We start from the raw sequence: 18,315 nt of genomic DNA, 5'->3' as shown, positions 1-18,315 counted from the left end.
CTATTCTTGTACTTACTGCTGTCTTCCTCAAATGGGTGCCGAATGTGAACGAATACTGGTCAGTTCCGTATGTAGTACCATCATGTGTCCTTGTTTTAGATGTTGCATTCATAGCCCAAATAAAAAAAAAGAATAACGAAGGTCTCCTCTGTGATTCTGGTCATACATAAAGCACACCAGTGGCAAGGCGCAATCAATACCTTCACTGCGCGATAACAACGGTGAAGTCACTGATGACAGTGTGTAAGGGGTCCGTAGGCCCTTACTGTAAGTTTGCACTCGGCACAGGTCGATGGGGCAAACAATCGATAGTGTCGTGTTGCGAGAGCGAGTGTAGAGTTGAGTGAGTCCCATGTTGCGGGCCGAGCTGTGTGGAGGCCTGTTGTTATAATGCAAGGCTTTACCGACAAAGGGAGTGGCCATCGCCACGGTTTAACCCCTTTGTACTAGAATAATATCGGGAAAGTGAAGTAGTATAATTACGAGAGTGATCAGTGATATTTCGAGTGTCGATATTTTGGTTTCGCGTCTACCGCGCCGGCATCATTTGGATTGCAGTGTTGGATTGCAGTGTTGGATTGCAGTGATTGGATTAGCGTGTGACGATAATGAATAACGAAGAAGCCTGTGCTGAGATTAGCCGTAATTAGATGTGTATGACGAAGGCATGGCTGTCTCCTCCCTTTGGTGTTTTTGAGACGAATATAGCTTCTTGATTAGTGAAACTGTGTTGGTGTTCTTCTTGTTACCAGACATTTCATTATTACAGCATTTGAGAAGGACAAACTGGAAAGTAACAACTCCGTAGCAGTCAATTCCGATTGCCAGCCCCATTAGGTACAAGGTCACATTAAATTAATAATTATTTGGGCTGCTATTCGGTCAGATCAGATCAGGTCGGCGAAAAATATAAATTGGAGGTGTTACACCTTGGCTTACTGTGAAAGGACAAGTGCAATTTTCGGACGAATCGTAAAGAGCAATAGGTAATTTTACCTTGCTCAACGCGAGAAAATATTTTTCAATTTCAAGACAGAGTATAAACTTTAAAATCGCGACAAGAAACAGTGCATTTTTTAACAATACGAAGTAATAGCATCTTACGATTGTGAAATAACTGTTTTTTCTTGCCATATTAGATAAGAATAATAGTGTCGATAAACTGTGTTATAATGTGCAAACGCGTAAATCCGCGCGAAAAACTGTGAAAAGTGAACACCAAAGAAAGACACGTGTGAACATTATCACGGCAAAACGAGCCAAGAGTTCGTCACGGAAGCTTTAAAGAAATGTTTAGTAGTAATATTATGACTGAAATTGCTTTTTGAATAGTGAAAATCGGGCAAATTCATGTGGACCCATAAACTGTTATGCAGACGACAATTTATGTGGTGACGCAATTGTTGAGTGACGTCATGCAGACCCGTGTAGCAGCGGCGCCAAAGAGCTTCATTCCACGAGGTGATTTCACACGTCATCCCAACTACCTGTGCAAGGAGTAGGTCAGGCACAGACGCACTACACCGACGGCAATTAGCGCGACCTCGAGACACCGAGCGCCGACCCGGCATCTAGCGGCTGTACTACAAACTACGCCCGCCTGCACCGCCACGGAGCGGCCGGCTGAGAACTACGACGTCTCACCACGGATCTTCAGCACGACTTCGAGACACCGAGCGCCGACCCGGCATCTAGCGGCCGAACTACAAACTACGCCCGCCTGCAGCGCCACAGAGCGACCGGCTGAGAACTACGACGTCTCGCCGCAGATCTTCAGTGCGACTTCACACGGCTCCGGCGGCAGTACAGCGCCACGCCCACTTCAAACATCAAAACATCGCGACTCGTGGTAACGTCAGTTGGTGAGTGAAGACGACTGGTTGGTATAACATTAAATTGCAGTATGCAGTCTTCGCAGTAAATAAACAATTTTTAACTGATTTTTACATTAGGAAAAGTGCCCAATTATAGTAATTTCCGAAAAGTTTGTGAAACATACTCTGAAATATAGCATACTTATTGATGCATGCTGCGCTGTCTAAATGGTGATTATACATATATGCTCATTGTTTTTGGGGATTTCACATTTATAGAGTTAATGAATGGTGTGATTTATCTTATTTAGAACATTTTACATAAACTGTGTATGTGAAAATTTCTATTTGAAATTATTAGGTTTTGAGAGTCATTATGTTCTGTATTCATACGTGATGTATCAATATTGGGATTAACTGAAGATACTGCAGGTACTGTTTGATTAGTTTCATGGTAATTAGGAGTGTTTTGGGTTACTGGAGGTTATTTTATATTATTTGCCTGTGCATTAAAAATAAACCAAACATGTCTACTGAAGATAAGCAGGTTTGTGAGGCAGTAGTTGAAAGGAAAGGGATAGAACAGGAAGACAGAGATGATTCAGGAATCAGTGGTTGTGGATTGTCATTAGATAGCCCATTAGCACATTCAACTAGTTATCCCGAGACACTGGGACAAACGACGAGAGATAAGCCAGTTTCAGAGGATGCAGATATACGGTCGATGTTGGCAGACTTGCTAAAAGAAACTAGAGAAAGGGGAGAATTATTCCGCAAATCAAGAGAAATGGTAGAAGAATTCAGAGAATCATTAAAGAAAGGTTTACAAAAAATTAGAGAAAGGGAAGAAATGTACCACGCATCATTAGAGAAAGGTTTACAAGAGATCAAAACATCGCAAATGAAGATGGAATGTAATCTGAAGAAGGAAATGCAGGAGTTACCAGAACGACTGAAGATGGACATCAACGAGAGAGAGAGGAAGCTACAGAAGAGAATAGACCAAGTCCAGGGAGACGTGGAGAAGATGGAAGGAAAGTTAACAAAAAAGATAGAAGACGATGTTGAAGAAACTAAAGCCGAATTGGGAGAAAGGATCACCGAGGTGACGCAGATGCAGAAACAATGCAATAATGCGGTTAAGGAGATAGGAGATAGGCAGAACCAACTGGCTGTCAATCTGAGAAATGCTATAGCTGTGCAACGAGAAGAGGATGACCAGAGGGTTGCAATGAAAGGTGAGGCCTTCACTTGGGGAACCAGGAAGAAGGAAGGGACTACTAGTTTTGATCAGTTTGAAGGGGAATTCTTGAGGAAATACTGGTCCAAAAGTCATCAGTGTGCAGCAATTAAGGACCTACTACACCGCAAGCCACTTAATACATGGAGAGGAACGTTGAGAGAGTCTGCCGAATATTTGTGGGAATTGAACGAGACCTTGGAACAACCCCTGAGTGATGACATAAAGATATCTGCGATAAAAAGAAGATTGAGCCGGAGAATGCAAGAAACTGTATCCGGGAGCCTAATTAAAGATAGGGAGGCCTTGATGGAGACACTGGAATATTTGGAATCTGTTCGATCACAGGAACACAAGCAAGCTAATGATCAAAACCGAGAGGGAAGTAATGACCCAAGGAATCATTTTAATCATTCGTCTGATTATAGAGGAAGAGGTGGAGGGCCCAGAAAACTGAATGACACTCCAGATGAGGTCCGGTCAAGAGTGAGAGCTACAAGGACCCGAATAAACCTACTAAGACATGTTTAGGACATTTAGTTGTTAAACGGACATATGAAAAAGGGGAATGTTTATTTGCATTGTATTTTCTAATGTATTATAACTAGAACTTCAGATTTCATATCGACGATTACCTGAGAATGGGTATAAAACCTGTAACAACTAGTTTGTAGTATAATAATTCATATGTCATGTGTTCAAGTAATAATTTTTGATTGTATGTTGTGTGTTTCATTCAATATTGGACTATAGAGGACTATTGCTGCTTGATAAAATAATTGTAATTTGGACAATGCTATATTTATGAGATGTGATAACCTTTTGTAGAAATTATTGTGGAGGCAGCCCACTACCGGAGTCAAGGGATTTTTTGGTGAATTGTAATTTCATTAATTATTTTCACTATGTGTTTTGTTCAGATGTAGTAATGTCAAATTCCCTTGCCGATTCTTTTACGCCAGAGGCTCCAAAGAAGTTTTCGAGGTCGGGGATGTAAGGGGTCCGTAGGCCCTTACTATAGGTTTGTGCTCGGCACAGGTCGACGGGGCAAACAATCGATAGTGTCGTGTTGCGAGAGCGAGTGTAGAGTTGAGTGAGTCCCATGTTGCGGGCCGAGCTGTGTGGAGGCCTGTTGTTATAATGCAAGGCTTTACCGACAAAGGGAGTGGCCATCGCCGCGGTTTAACCCCTTTGTACTAGAATAATATCGGGAAAGTGAAGTAGTATAATTACGAGAGTGATCAGTGATATTTCTGTGCCGATATTTGTTGTTTCGCGTCTACCGCGCCGGCATGATTTGGATTGCAGTGTTGGATTGCAGTGTTGGATTGCAGTGATTGGATTAGCGTGTGATGATAATGAATAACGAAGAAGCCTGTGCTGAGATTAGCCGTAATTAGATGTGTATGACGAAGGCAGTGGCTGTCTCCTCCCTTTGGTGTTTTTGAGACGAATATAGCTTCTTGATTAGTGAAACTGTGTTGGTGTTCTTCTTGTTACCAGACATTTCATTATTACAGCATTTGAGAAGGACAAACTGGAAAGTAACAACTCCGTAGCAGTCAATTCCGATTGCCAGCCCCATTAGGTACACGGTCACATTAAATTAATAATTATTTGGGCTGCTATTTGGTCAGATCAGATCAGGTCGGCGAAAAATATAAATCGGAGGTGTTACAAGTGCCATAAAGCAGAGTTATTAAACACGGTTTTCCGAAACCCCTTCACCAAAAGAAGACGAAGTAAATATTCCTATCAAGAACAACTGCCAAGATGAGGAACATAGAAGTAGATATTTTCGGTGTAGCAAAGCAGCTTAAATCACTTAATAAAGGCAAGGCCTCCGTTCTTAATTGTATACCAGTCAAGTTCCTTTCAGAGTATGTTGATACATTAGCAATTATATACAACTGCTCTCTCATAGAAAGATCTGTACTTAAAGACTGGGACCGAGCGGGATGGCGCAGTGGTTCGACACTGGACTCGCATTCGGGAGGACGACGGTTCAATCCCGCGTCCGGCCATCCTGATTTAGGTTTTCCGTGATTTCTCTAAATCACTCCAGGCAAATGCCGGGATGGTTCCTCTGAAAGGGCACGGCCGACTTCCTTCCCAATCCTTCCCTAATCCGATGAGACCGATGACCACGCTGTCTGGTCTCCTTCCCCAAACCAACCAACCAACCAAAGACTGGAAAATTGCTCAAGTCACACCAACGTCCACAAAGGGAAGTAGGAGTAATACGCTGAATTACAGACCCATATCACTAACGTCGATTTGCGGTAGGGTTTTGGAACATATACTGTGCTCGAACATTATCAAGTACCTCGAAGAAAACGATTTATTGACACACAGCACGGATTCAAAAAATATCGTTCTCCTGAAACACAACTAGCTTTTTATATTCGTGAAGTAATTAGTGCTATCGATAGGGGATGTCAAATTGATTCCATATTTTTAGATTTCCACAAGGCTTTCGACACAGCTCCTCACAAGCGTCTTCTAATCAAACTGCCTGCCTATGGAATATCGCGTTAGTTGTGCGACTGGATTCGTGATTTCCTGTCAGAAAGGTCACAGTTCGTAGTAACAGACGGAAAGTCATCGAGTAAAACAGAAGTAATATCCGGAGTTCCCCAAGGAAGTGTTATAGGCCCTCTTTTATTCCTGATCTATATCAACGACACTAGAGACAATCTGAGTTGCCCTCTTAGATTGTTTGCAGATGATGCTGTCATTTACCGTCTTGTAAAGTCATCAGATGATCAGAACGAATTGCAAAATGTTCTAGATACGATCACTGTATGGTTCGAAAAGTGGCAATTGACCCTGAATAAGGAGAAATGTGAAGTTATTCACATGGGTACTAAAAGAAATGCGCTAAATTTCGATTACGCGATAAGTCACACAAATCTGAAGGTTGTAAATTCAACTAAATACTTAGGGATTACAGTTACAAATAACCTAAGTTGTAACGATCACATAGATAATGTTGTGGGTACAGCAAACCAAAGACTGCTATTCATTGGCAGAACAATTAGAAGGTGCAACAGATCTACTAAAGAGACTGCTTACACCTCGCTTGTCTGCCCTATTTTGGAGTATTGCTGTGCGGTGTGGGATCTGCATCAGGTGGGATTGACGGATGACATTGAAAAATTCAAAGAAGGGCGGCTCGTTTTTTATTATCGCGAAATAGGGGAGATAGTGCCACAGATATGATACGTGAATTGGGAGTGGCAATCATTAAAATAAAGGAGTATTTCGTTGCGACGGGATGTTCTCATGAAATTTCAATCACCAGTTTTCTCCTCCGATTGCGAAAACATTCTATTGGCACCCACCTACACAGGGAGAAATGATCATCACGTTAAAATAAGAGAAATCAGTGCTCGCATAGAAAAATTTAAGTGCTCGTTTTTCCCGTGCGCCGTTCGAGAGTGGAACGGTAGAGAGACAGCTTGAAAGTGGTTCATTGAACTTTATTGTGAATAGCAGGGTAATCACGTAGATGTAGATGTGAGATTACTATAGTTGAATTCTTTTATCTTGGCGGCTCGCGCATGCCCGCCCAGACGCGGGAGATTGCTGCGTTGCCAGTTGCACACGACGCACGCGCCAAGAGAAACAGCACCATAGTACAGTATAGTTCGCAAGCTTACGTTTAGGGGGGAGCGCGCAGTTTATGAAGTAAAGCCACCACGGCCGCATTAACCCTTTCGCTGCTACAGAGGCGTGCTCCCCGCATTCCGCGTTGTGCGCGATTTTGTCACTGCACTGATCGTCTGTGCTGATACATGGTGTTTCCGACTGCTTTGACACACTTATCATTCGATTCCACAACAACTATTTGGCCCAAAAATTAGATTTTTACACATCTTCTTGACTGATACCTTCCCCCCACTTCCTTTGACTGACTGAAGTGCTTTAAAATAAAGCCAAACGCGCCCGGTGTAAATAAAACTTTTATTACAGTCGCAAAAGACGGAATATTTCTCAATATTACATACGACACCTATGTGGTACTTAAATTAAATGAGATATTGTTATACAGTAAATTTTATATAAAATTTAGGTACCTTGTCCACATTTCATTCTCAACATTGTGGCAACTAAAATCGACCATACGGAAAGTATACGCTATGGACTTTTACCTCTGCAAACTCTTCAAAATTTCGTGCAATGGTTTACTACATTTAATGCTGCACAATAACTGGGTTGAACATCGAAACAAAATTAAGTCATTTATGGGGGAAGGTATCAGTCAAGAAGATGTGTAAAAATCTAATTTTTGGGCCAAATAGTTTTTGTGAAATCGAATGATAAGTGTGTCAAAGCAGTGGAAACACAATGTGTCTGCACAGGCGAGCAGTGCAGTGATGACAAAATCGCGCACAGCGCGGAATGTGGGGAGCACGTGACTGCAGCAGCGAAAGGGTTAATGAAGAGACAAAGCACTAGAAATTTCAAAAAACTGCATTCAAACGAATAAAATTCGTGAAGTAAGACACTTCGATATTGTTTTAAAATAAAAGAAAATATTTAGCATCGCACAAGGTTTGAACTGGTTACCTATCGCCTTCTAAACCAACGCCTTAACCATTACGCTAACGCAGCTCGTTCTGCAATATCTTTCCATAAGGACTCTAACTCGTCACCCAAAATTCTGACAAACACTGTTGGTATGCCTATGAATTACTCGCACTTCGTCGAAGTACAATAGGAAATAAACAATTACCGCTGTTCTTTATTGCGAAAAAGCGGTTCGTGAAATTGATACAAACACCTTTCCTTGCTATCGCCTGAATTAAGAGTCTTATTGCTTGTTTGGATTAATTAATTAATAGAAAATGAAGCAATTGGCATAAAGAATGGTTTTTCCAAACTTTCAAAAAACAAAGTCTGCTATCAAGACATTGCTTTTGTTCTATTACTTTATTTATGACTGAACGTTTCTAAAACTGAAGACAGTCGTCCGTGCTCTGTACTACAGTCGAGATCTGGCAACGTTGTTCTCTGTTCATTGGCTGACTGTATGTTTTGACGTCAGATGCGCAGAACGAACCTAAACTCGGCCGCCAAGATATATGACGCGCACTTTAGCAAAGCCCAGTTAAACCACAAAACTTGCTTTATCCTGCCGATTATTTGATTTGATTAGTAAATTTTGCGTTTCCAGTGTAATATGTAATAAAAAAAGGTGGTTTAGATGTGAGTTCCTTAAGAGATTACTTATGACTGTTCAAGGATTTTGACTCGTAAACCACTTGTTACATGATCATTAATAATGTCATGTGGATAACAGCAAACAGAGGGCCTTTTTTCGGCAAGTTGTATAGATAAAACTGTCCTTAAGTTGAAGAAGTGGTATGCACCATCGTTGCTGTAATAGGCGTGGTCCTAAAGGAGGTGGCACCAGCTTGTTGTTGGAGAACGCTCTCAGGCACTCTGTAAAGACTGGCTAATGGAGGCTACCCGAAACGACGCCCGAACGGCAATAACAAGTTTTCCTCCCTTCAAAGTTAGTGCGACTTCGCTAGCACATAGCGTTGAGTTGAGCATGTTGTCTGCTTTTGTATATGAAATCAGACGCAACACACACAAAAGAAAACTCAGCGTAGCGAAGACAACATACATTATTGGCTATTAAAATTGCTACACCACGAAGATGACGTGCTACAGACGCGAAATTTAACCGACAGGAAGAAGATGCTGTGATATGCAAATGATCAGCTTTTCAGAGTATTCACACAAGGCTGGCGCCGGTGGCGACACCTACAACGTGCTGACATGAGGAAAGTTTCCAACCGATTTCTCATACACAAACAGCAGTTGACCGGCGTTGCCTGGTGAAACGTTGTTGCGATGCCTCGTGTAAGGAGGAGAAATGCGTACCATCACGTTTCCGACTTTGATAATGGTCGGATTGTAGCCTATCGCGATTGCGATTTATCGTATCGCGACATTGCTACTCGCGTTGGTCGAGATCCAATGACTGTTAGCAGAATATGGAAACGGTGGGTTCAGGTGGGTAACACGGAACGCCGTGCTGGATCCCAACGGCCTCGTATCACTAGCAGTCGAGATGACAGGCATCTTATCCGCATGGCTGTAACGGATCGTGCAGCCACGTCTCGATCCCTGAGTCACCATATGGGGACGTGTACAGGACAACAACCATCTGCGCGAACAGTTCGACGACGTTTGCAGCAGCATGGACTATCAGCTCGGAGACCATGGCTGCGGTTACCCTTGACGCTGCATGACACACAGGAGTGCCTGCGATGGTGTACTCTACGACGAACCTGGGTGCACAAATGGCAAAACGTCATTTTTTCGGATGAATCCAGGTTCTGTTTACAGCTTCATGATGGTCGCATCCATGTTTGGCGACATCGCGATGAACGCACATTGGAAGCGTGTATTCGTCATCGTCATACTGGCGTACTGCTCGGCGTGATGGTATGGGGTGTCATTGGTTACACGTCTCGGTCACCTCTTGTTCGCATTGACGGCACTTTGAACAGTGGACGTTACATTTGAGATGTGGTACGATGTGTGGCTCTACCCTTCATTTGATCCCTGCGAAATCCTAGATTTCAGCAGGATAATGCACGATCGCATGTCGCAGGTCCTGTACGGGCCTTTCTGGATACAGAAAATGTTCGTCTGCTGCCCTGGCCAGCCAGTACATTCTCCAGATCTCTCATCAATTGAAAACGTCTGGTCAGTGGTGGCCGAGCAACTGGCTCGTGACAATACGCCAGTCACTACTCTTGATGAACCGTGGTATCGTGTTGAAGCTGCATGGGCAGCTGTACCTGTACACGCCATCGAAGCTCTGTTTGACTCAATGCCCAGGCGTGTCAAGGCCGTTATTACGGCCAGAGGTTGTTGTTTTGGCTACTGATTTCTCAGGATCTATGCACCCATATTGCGTGAAAATGTAATCACATGTGAGTTCTAGTATAAACATATTTGTCCAATGAATACCCGTTTATTATCTGCATTTTTTCTTGATGTAGCAAGTTTAATGACCAGTAGTATAGATATGAGATAACAACGGTAGTGAAACTTTATTTCATGCTGAGATACGGCTGGTAGTATGCGGAAACAGGTGAATATCGATACAGAATCGCATGTCATCTTGAGACACAGATTCTGCTGTTCTCACCAGACATCACATCGAGTGTTTTGTTGGAGTACGCATTTAGTACCTGGAGTCTAAACCACGTTGCAGTTCGCATTCTTCACGTGTAAATGCCATTTACAGAAATGAAAGAACAAAATGTGATGGAAAAATTCGTAGGACTGACCGAAAACTGAGCCCAGGACGTTTAGATTTATTATATGACTTTTCCCCACACAAACACCAAGCCGCATTGGCAAATTAGAGCACAGGCAAATAACACTGGACTTTAAATTGCTGTGGATCTCTCCCACGTGTCCGGAGCACTCCGTGTTTTTGGGATATTGTTAACACCTGTTTACTGCACTTTCACTGGCCTGTCTTCGCCTCTGCGTTGCTGCAATCACTGGAACGAATGCGGTGCATCATAGGAGAGGGCAGATCAGAGCCGGTTACCTGTGGACAAACAGTATGAGCTGCTAACACCTGGCGTACCTTCTGTCACGTCTAACCGAACCCTTTGTATTTTTTGGAGACGATGCCTCTGATTTGCTGAAACGATATCTGCGACAATTTACAATTAAGGACATAACTAAAGAATGATATCTGTACAATCAAAGACATTGTTGTGCAGCGTGTGCTGTAGAGTGTGCTTTTGGGATTACAGGCCTAAGCAGTAAAGATACAAAAATTTACAATTTTGCATTCAAGTGGATGGCGATTTTCCAATTAAAATTGATCACCGTTGTTACGTTTTGCGTTTTAATGACAAAAAAATTAATAAATGAACTCTATTGTTTCTTTTCTTGGGATATTTTGAGCCTTAACATCGAAGAAGTAGCTACAAGAAGTTATGCCTGTCGACAAGTTAACAAATGGGCTTGAAAAGAGATTTTTTTTCTAACTGTATCAATGTATCAGGAGTCGTATCTTCAAGACAGACATGTCCTACAATCACAGTAGAAAGATGAGGTGGCGCGCGCGTTTACTACCATTACGTCCAAACGACATTTACGTTTGTAAAATCATGAAATGTTCTATTACACAAAAATCTGATTGCTTTCCTTGTTTCTCACAGTATCAGTACTCTTTCTTTAACTTCAGTTGTCATTCATCGATACTTTTATTGTGTGATTTGTTTGCGAAAGTTAGCAATTTAAATTAAAAAATCCTTAAAATCTTCCTGGGTTTGTCTGCTTTCCAGTAGGCAAATCATTGTACTTGTCATGCTTTTCCCAGCGGAATGCATTCTAACATTTCACCGCCAATAGTACGTTGCTACAGTCCTTTAATGAATCCCAAAACGAGGTGGCTGTTCCTGACAGTTGTGTAACTGAAGTTCTAAAAACACATCAGTAAACAGCTAGTACAACATCGAGTGAAACAAGTCTACTGTTACTAGGCACTGTTTATTTACCTCCAGAAAGCATTTCGAATGTTTAAACCTTTATCATCACCTGAATTTATGTGGATTTATATATCACATATGTGTTGTGTTAAGACTTTGGAGTAATCTTTGGCACTGATAAAATCTTCTCGGGTTGACAGCCGAGTCAATGCGTTGTTCTCCAGCAACGTTTCAGCAAGTTTTTTACTTGCCATCAAAAATGGTTCAAATGGCTCTGAGCACTATGGGACTCAACTGCTGAGGTCATTAGTCCCCTAGAACTTAGAACTAGTTAAACCTAACCAATCTAACGACATCACACACATCCATGCCCGAGGCAGGATTCGAACCTGCGACCGTAGCGGTCTCGCGGTGCCAGACTGCAGCGCCAGAACCGCGCGGCCACTTAGGCCGGCTACTTTCCATCTTCAGGCGCTGTATAGTAGACAGTTTGTGGCCAGAGGGTAGTGAAACTTTTTTACGTACTGCCCACTTCTGTAAATGTGTTAGTAGCAGAATTTTCTAACCGCCCACCAGTTCCACAGCAGTAGTGCTTTATACAATAGGGAGGTAGCTTTAGTTAATAAAATTATAAAGCGGAGTAACAACAAGTTAAAGCATATAATAATAATTACTTACCAAATACGTTATGTCAAAATATTTTGAAAACATAATGAATTTTTTTCAAACCCTTGCCGCTTACCGCCCACCATGGAAGCCGGAACGCCCACTAGTGGGCGGTAGGGACGAGGTTTACTGTCCACCACTTGTCTAGATAGTGTCACAGGTTACACCCGAAAGTCGTGGCACAAGACATTCAGTCCACATGATGACAGAGATCTAAACCTTCGAAACGCATTGTGGAAATAAATAAACAGCGTGTGGTAACGATAAACTTGTTGTTTCATTCGGTATTAGTAACAGTTACGGTAAACCCTAACCACACATGGTCGCATTTAAAACTAGTACAATAATACAAAGTATAATATCTAGTTGAATTAGCTACAAGCAGTAATAGTCAGGATTTTTGAATCAAACGAGCAACGCACAGGTGTGTTGATAACGCTCTGTGTAATCGAGCACAGCACTATCGTGACACATAACTGACATGTCGGTAATACAGACTGTCCGTCGTTGAAAGTTCTCATATAATATATACCTCAGCGAAGCACTGACGCGCGCCAGTCAACCGACATTAACACCACGCTGAAAACAGTGCTGTCAGCAGCCTTGTAACATGTGCGTAAGTAAGTACGGATGTACCCCAGTAATATTGTTCGGCTAAACGGGATTTGTGTTTGTAAATTGCGCCAAGAGATGTGCCGTCGAGGATTTTTTTGTTCGACTCGGTGCAAGTGTACGCCAACAGTGCACCATCGTATGACAAAGGGTGGGTGGAGCTTATACTTCCAGTGCCGTGGAAGTAGTACGGATGACGAAGAACGAAGTGGCGGACCCACCTCCCTGTGAAGAGCCAGGAATCGTAAGAGAAATGGAGTCCGGACGCCACAAGACCGGCGTATCTCAATGGAGACGGTATTGGAAAACGTGAGAGCCATCCATGAACGAGTTTTCAACATCTTGCATGGCATTTTAAAAAAGGCGCCGCCCACTGACTGCTCATACTCATCAAAAGTGGCACCGAACCGCGAAGGCAGCAAAAATGTTGCTGTCATTTCAGGCCAGTCCACATTACTTCTTCAGCCGCCTAATCATCATGAAAGAAAGACGGATGTATCACTATGCAAGGGTGTGTTTCTTTTTTTTCTTTCACGACAACGCCCCATCTGATCCTACACACGACACAGACACCCGAGTTGCTCTTTGTGCTATAAAATATTGCCTTATCGACTGTGTTCTCCTGACACTAAACCCAGCCACATCCTTGCTCTTTCCCCGGATGAGGAAATCATCGCATGTCAGATACTTCGAGAACAGTGGTTCCCCACCTTTATGAGACCATTGCCAATGAGTGCAATCAGATATTAGCTATCACCCCCCCCCTCCCCACCCCCACCCAATCTCTCCTTCCATCACATATCATCAACATTAGCATTTAACTAAACTTTAGAGTAAAAAACGTAAGGAGAGGGGCTAGTGTAATTGTTTAATACAAACCATACAAAAATGCACGGAAGAGTGTTTTTTAACACAAACCTACGTTTTTTTTAATGGAACCACGTTAGTTTTGTTAGCACATCTGAACATATAAACAAATACGTAATCAGTGCCGTTTGTTGCATTGTAAAATGTTAATTACATCCGGAGATATTGTAACCTAAAGTTGACGCTTGAAACCTCCGACGTTCAGTTGCGTGTTGTAACAAACACGGGCCTCGGTCGGCGAGCAGCATCTGCAGGGACATGTTTACGATGACGACCGTGTTTACGAGTGTGGCTGTAGTGCACTGTTGTGGTTTGGTCTAGCTGTCGCAGTGTCCGCATGTAGCGCTTGCTGCTATTGTTATTCTGCATTCGTCTCCGCACGCAGACCAACTGTAGTACACCGTGTTACCAGACGTCTGTGATAGTGTAGTGTTGTAGGAACTGTGACCATGGTGTATTCGAACTCTGAAAAGGCGGAGATGATACTCATCTATGGCGAGTGTCGAAGAAATGCGGCTGAAGCCTGCAGGGTGTATGCAGAACGGTACCCGGACAGAGAGCATCCAACGTGCCGCACATTGCAAAACATCTACCGCCAACTGTATGCAACAGGTATGGTCGTAGCACGCAAACGAGTGCGTAACAGGCCCGTCACAGGAGAAGCGGGTGCAGTTGGTGTGTTAGCTGCTGTTGCCATGAACCCACACATGAGTACACGGGACATTGCGAGAGCCGGTGGACTGAGTCAAAGTAGTGTCATGCGCATACTGCACCGTCACCGCTTTCACCCGTTTCATGTGTCGCTACATCAGCAATTACATGGTGATGACTTTAATCATCGAGTGCAATTCTCTCAATGGGCATTAACAGAGAATGCGTTGCAGTTCTACCTGTTTACCGATGAAGCGGGTTTCACAAACCACGGGGCAGTGAATCTACGGAACATGCATTACTGGTCCGTGGACAATCCTCGCTGGCTCAGACAGGTAGAGCGACAGCGACAGTGGACTGTAAATGTATGGTGCGGGATCATTGGCGACCACCTCATTGGTCCTCACTTCATTGCAGGGGCCCAAACAGCTGCAACATACATCGCGTTTCTACAGAATGATCTGCCAACGTTGCTCGAAAATGTCCCACTGGAAACGCGTCGACGTATGTGGTATCAGCATGATGGTGCACCTGCACATTCCGCAATTAACACTAGGCTGACCCTTCACAGGATGTTCGACGGGCGTTTCATAGGACGTGGAGGACGCATAAATTGACCAGCCCGTTCTCCTGATCTTACACCTCTGGATTTCTTTCTGTGGGGTACGTTAAAGGAGAATGTGTACCGTGATGTGCCTACAACCCCAGAGGATATGAAACAACGTATTGTGGCAGCCTGCGGCGACATTACACCAGATGTACTGCGGCGTGTACGACATTCATTACGCCAGAGATTGCAATTGTGTGCAGCAAATGATGGCCACCACATTGAACATCTATTGGCCTGACATGTCGGGACACACTCTATTCCACTCCGTAATTGAAAACGGAAACCACGTGTGTACGTGTACCTCACCCCTCATGGTAATGTACATGTGTGTCAGTGAAAAAGACCAATAAAAGGGTGTTAGCATGTGGACGTAATGTGCTGTTCCAGTCTCTTCTGTACCTAAGGTCCATCACCGTTCCCTTTGGATCCCGATACACACGATCGAACAGCGGAGGAGTGGTACTCAAGTGTCAACTTTAGGTTACAATATCTCCAGATGTAATTAACATTTTACAATGCAACAAACGGCACTCATTACGTATTTGTTTATATGTTCAGATGTGCTAACAAAACTAACGGGGTTCCATTTAAAAAAAACGTAGGTTTGTGTTAAAAAACATACTTCCGTGCATTTTTTTATGGTTTGTATTAACCAATTACACTAGCTCCTCTCCTCACGTTCGGTCTGTGGAATCGATTCGTCAGTATTTGATGTGGTTTACGAAATATATCCAGCGGTAATGTTAGGTGACTCACATCCAAACCTTTGTATCGATTTCAACCAAATTTGGAAAAGAAACAGCAGAATACTTAAGTATCAGCACTGTTGGGTTTATAAACTCCTCGCTCCAATAGGACCAGAGATACAGGCAGTGACATATTTTTTCAGCTCTTGGCATATAGGCTGACCTGCATGACAGGCTTGTTGTGCTGAAACAATATCAGCCCACCAGATGGCAACCTACATGTTACAGGCTGGAAACGGTTTTCTGGACCCCAACATGTAGGGTGCCCTGCATGACAAGCATGTTGTGTTGGAGCAGTATTTGCCTCCTTTACTGACGTGCTTTGCAAGGCGGCCTGTGCGCCAGGGGCAAAGAAATTATTTTGAATTATTATATTTAGCCTGCCCTGTATGACATACGTGTTGCAGGAGTAATATTGACTTGCTTTATCAAACTGTACTGCAGGGGCTACATGTGCTGATAAGCATGGCTGGGCACATGTTGAGATGGATAGAGGGGGTTATGGATAGAGCGAGGGGGGAGGAGGAAATGGGCAAAGAGAGGGGGGTGGAAAGTTAGAGGGATAGTGGGTGGGTGGGTGGGAAAGGTAGCGGGGGATCAGGAGATGGAAAGAGTGAGGGCGAGAAGGATTTGATCAGAGGGAAAGGATGGCAGAAGATATGGTCACAGGGAGAGGGTGGAGGAAACAGACGAAGAAAGAGAAAGGAGGAGACAAAGTGTGGTGTGTGTACTGTAAGACATCTGGTACACACACTAGCAGATTATTTGACTTGTCGCTCTGACGAAGTAGGTGAGTGTTAGCAATATGTCTCTTGGTCTTATCATGGTGTGCTTATCTTCTGCCGTTAGGTCAGACAATAGAAATGCCACTTGCACCCTTAGAGTAACAGATTGACGGTGACCAACTTTAAACAGAACTTGATTAATTTTCACACACATTTATTAAAATAATAAAAATCATAAAATTACTTAACTTGATTCTGGATGCTATTTACAACTGACAGTCTGAAGTTCCTTTGGTCTTGGTATGTTAATCTTATTCTCACATATCTCTGATACTTGACAAAGTGTCTATTCATTTATCTTCATGGCTATGTACAGGAATATGATAATCTTACTAGGCGCAGACTGAAACTTGACTATAGACTGGTACAGACTAATGCAGACTGAGTAATCAGAGGTCCGTACACTCGTTATAATACCTTGCGCGTTCAGGTATCACTGCGCGAGTGTGATCCGCAAGGGGAAAAGGTTCTACGTTAGCAGCAATCTCATTGGCTGCGTTACATATTAATACGTGGATCGGTGGAAACAGAAGTTGGTCCGTCTCTAAGACAGCGCCATCTCGTAGTGCGGAGACGGACGAGCGCTGTGCCTGCGCTGTTGTGCTTAGCGGGGCGCGCTCTAGTGGGAAAGTTGTGTACGCGCTGACTACGCGGAGCTATGTACACAACGAAGAGACACAGAGAGTGGGGAGGAGGAGGAGCTGTGTTCAATACATGTGTCGAATGCGTACATGGGTGAAGCTGTGGAGAAAAGGCTAGTAATACAGCAGTGCAGTAGACATTGCATAATTACTGTTATATTATTCTATAAGTTATTTCGTTTATTGTTTTGAAGTGAATAGTGAAGTAATTTCAAGTATATTCTCATTTTCATGAGATTTTAAGCATATGTGATGTACATGTCTCATTTTACTGTCTGTGAGGCATGGTAGAAAGAGCAAAGTATGTATGTAGTGGTTGGCCTATGAGAGGAAGATAAATGATTATAGTAAAGAGCTTATAAAATTATTTAGTTTCATGCATGCAATTATTTATTTCGTGAATGGAACAAAACTGAACCATTTTGTTTTTACCCTTCAGAAAATTACATATTATCCCTAAGTGGGTAAGTACCACCAGGTTACGAATCACTGTCCTAGAAGGATGACGAATTGATTTGTGATATGGAACATTTCCTGATGAGCCAAAATGCATACTTCTACAACGTATGTGTCGTCACAATCATCGATGGCTAGAAAAATGTGTCGTCATGAAGAGTGAATAATTAGAGAAGGACTAACACTACAATAATTTTCACAGTCGCAGTTTAATTTTTTTCGACATGGTAATTAAAACCTCATGGTTACCTCCACTTATACACTGACAGACAAAAATCGCAGTACCAAAAAATAATTACTGTAGAGTAACGAATTTTCGGGAATACATTTGTCTAGGTAACATGTATCTGTGATTAACATTGCAAGATCACCAGTCAACGTAAGCGAGTGATTAGCCATTGAATATGTCAAATAGTAGTACATAAACAACCGGTGCAGCCGCCAGAATGTTGAATGCAAGCATGCAAACGTGCATGTATTGTGTTGTACAGGTGCCAGATGTCAGTCTGTGGTATGGAGTTCCATGCCTGTTGCACTTGGTTAGTCAATACAGGGACGATTAATGCTGGTTGTAGATTACGGTGTTGTCATCTTATGATGTCCCGTATGTGCTCGATTGGTGACAGATCTTGTGATTGGGCAGGCCAAGGCTAGAATTCGACACTCCGTAGCGCAAGTCGTGTTTCAACACTAGTATGTGGGCGAGCGTTATCCTGATGGAAAACACCCCCTGAATGCTGTTCGTGAACG

The 18,315-nt window shown here is 43.0% G+C and overlaps 1 protein-coding gene across 1 annotated transcript in view; it reads left to right on the top strand.

Annotated features, from left to right (window-relative positions):
* The first annotated feature begins 2,601 nt into the window (after positions 1-2,601).
* Positions 2,602-18,315, top strand: part of LOC126234229 (tropomyosin-1, isoforms 33/34-like) — a 37,201-nt gene continuing 21,487 nt past the window's right edge. The window contains exon 1 of the mRNA XM_049942917.1: positions 2,602-3,410. Coding sequence (XP_049798874.1) covers positions 2,602-3,410 — 809 coding nt within the window. The remainder of the gene's footprint in view (positions 3,411-18,315) is intronic.

This window comes from Schistocerca nitens, chromosome 2, assembly GCF_023898315.1.
Source record: "Schistocerca nitens isolate TAMUIC-IGC-003100 chromosome 2, iqSchNite1.1, whole genome shotgun sequence".
In the NCBI taxonomy this organism is placed as follows: domain Eukaryota; kingdom Metazoa; phylum Arthropoda; class Insecta; order Orthoptera; family Acrididae; genus Schistocerca; species Schistocerca nitens.
The sequence above is the reverse complement of the archived record's forward strand: the minus strand, read 5'-3'. Positions and strand labels throughout refer to the sequence as shown.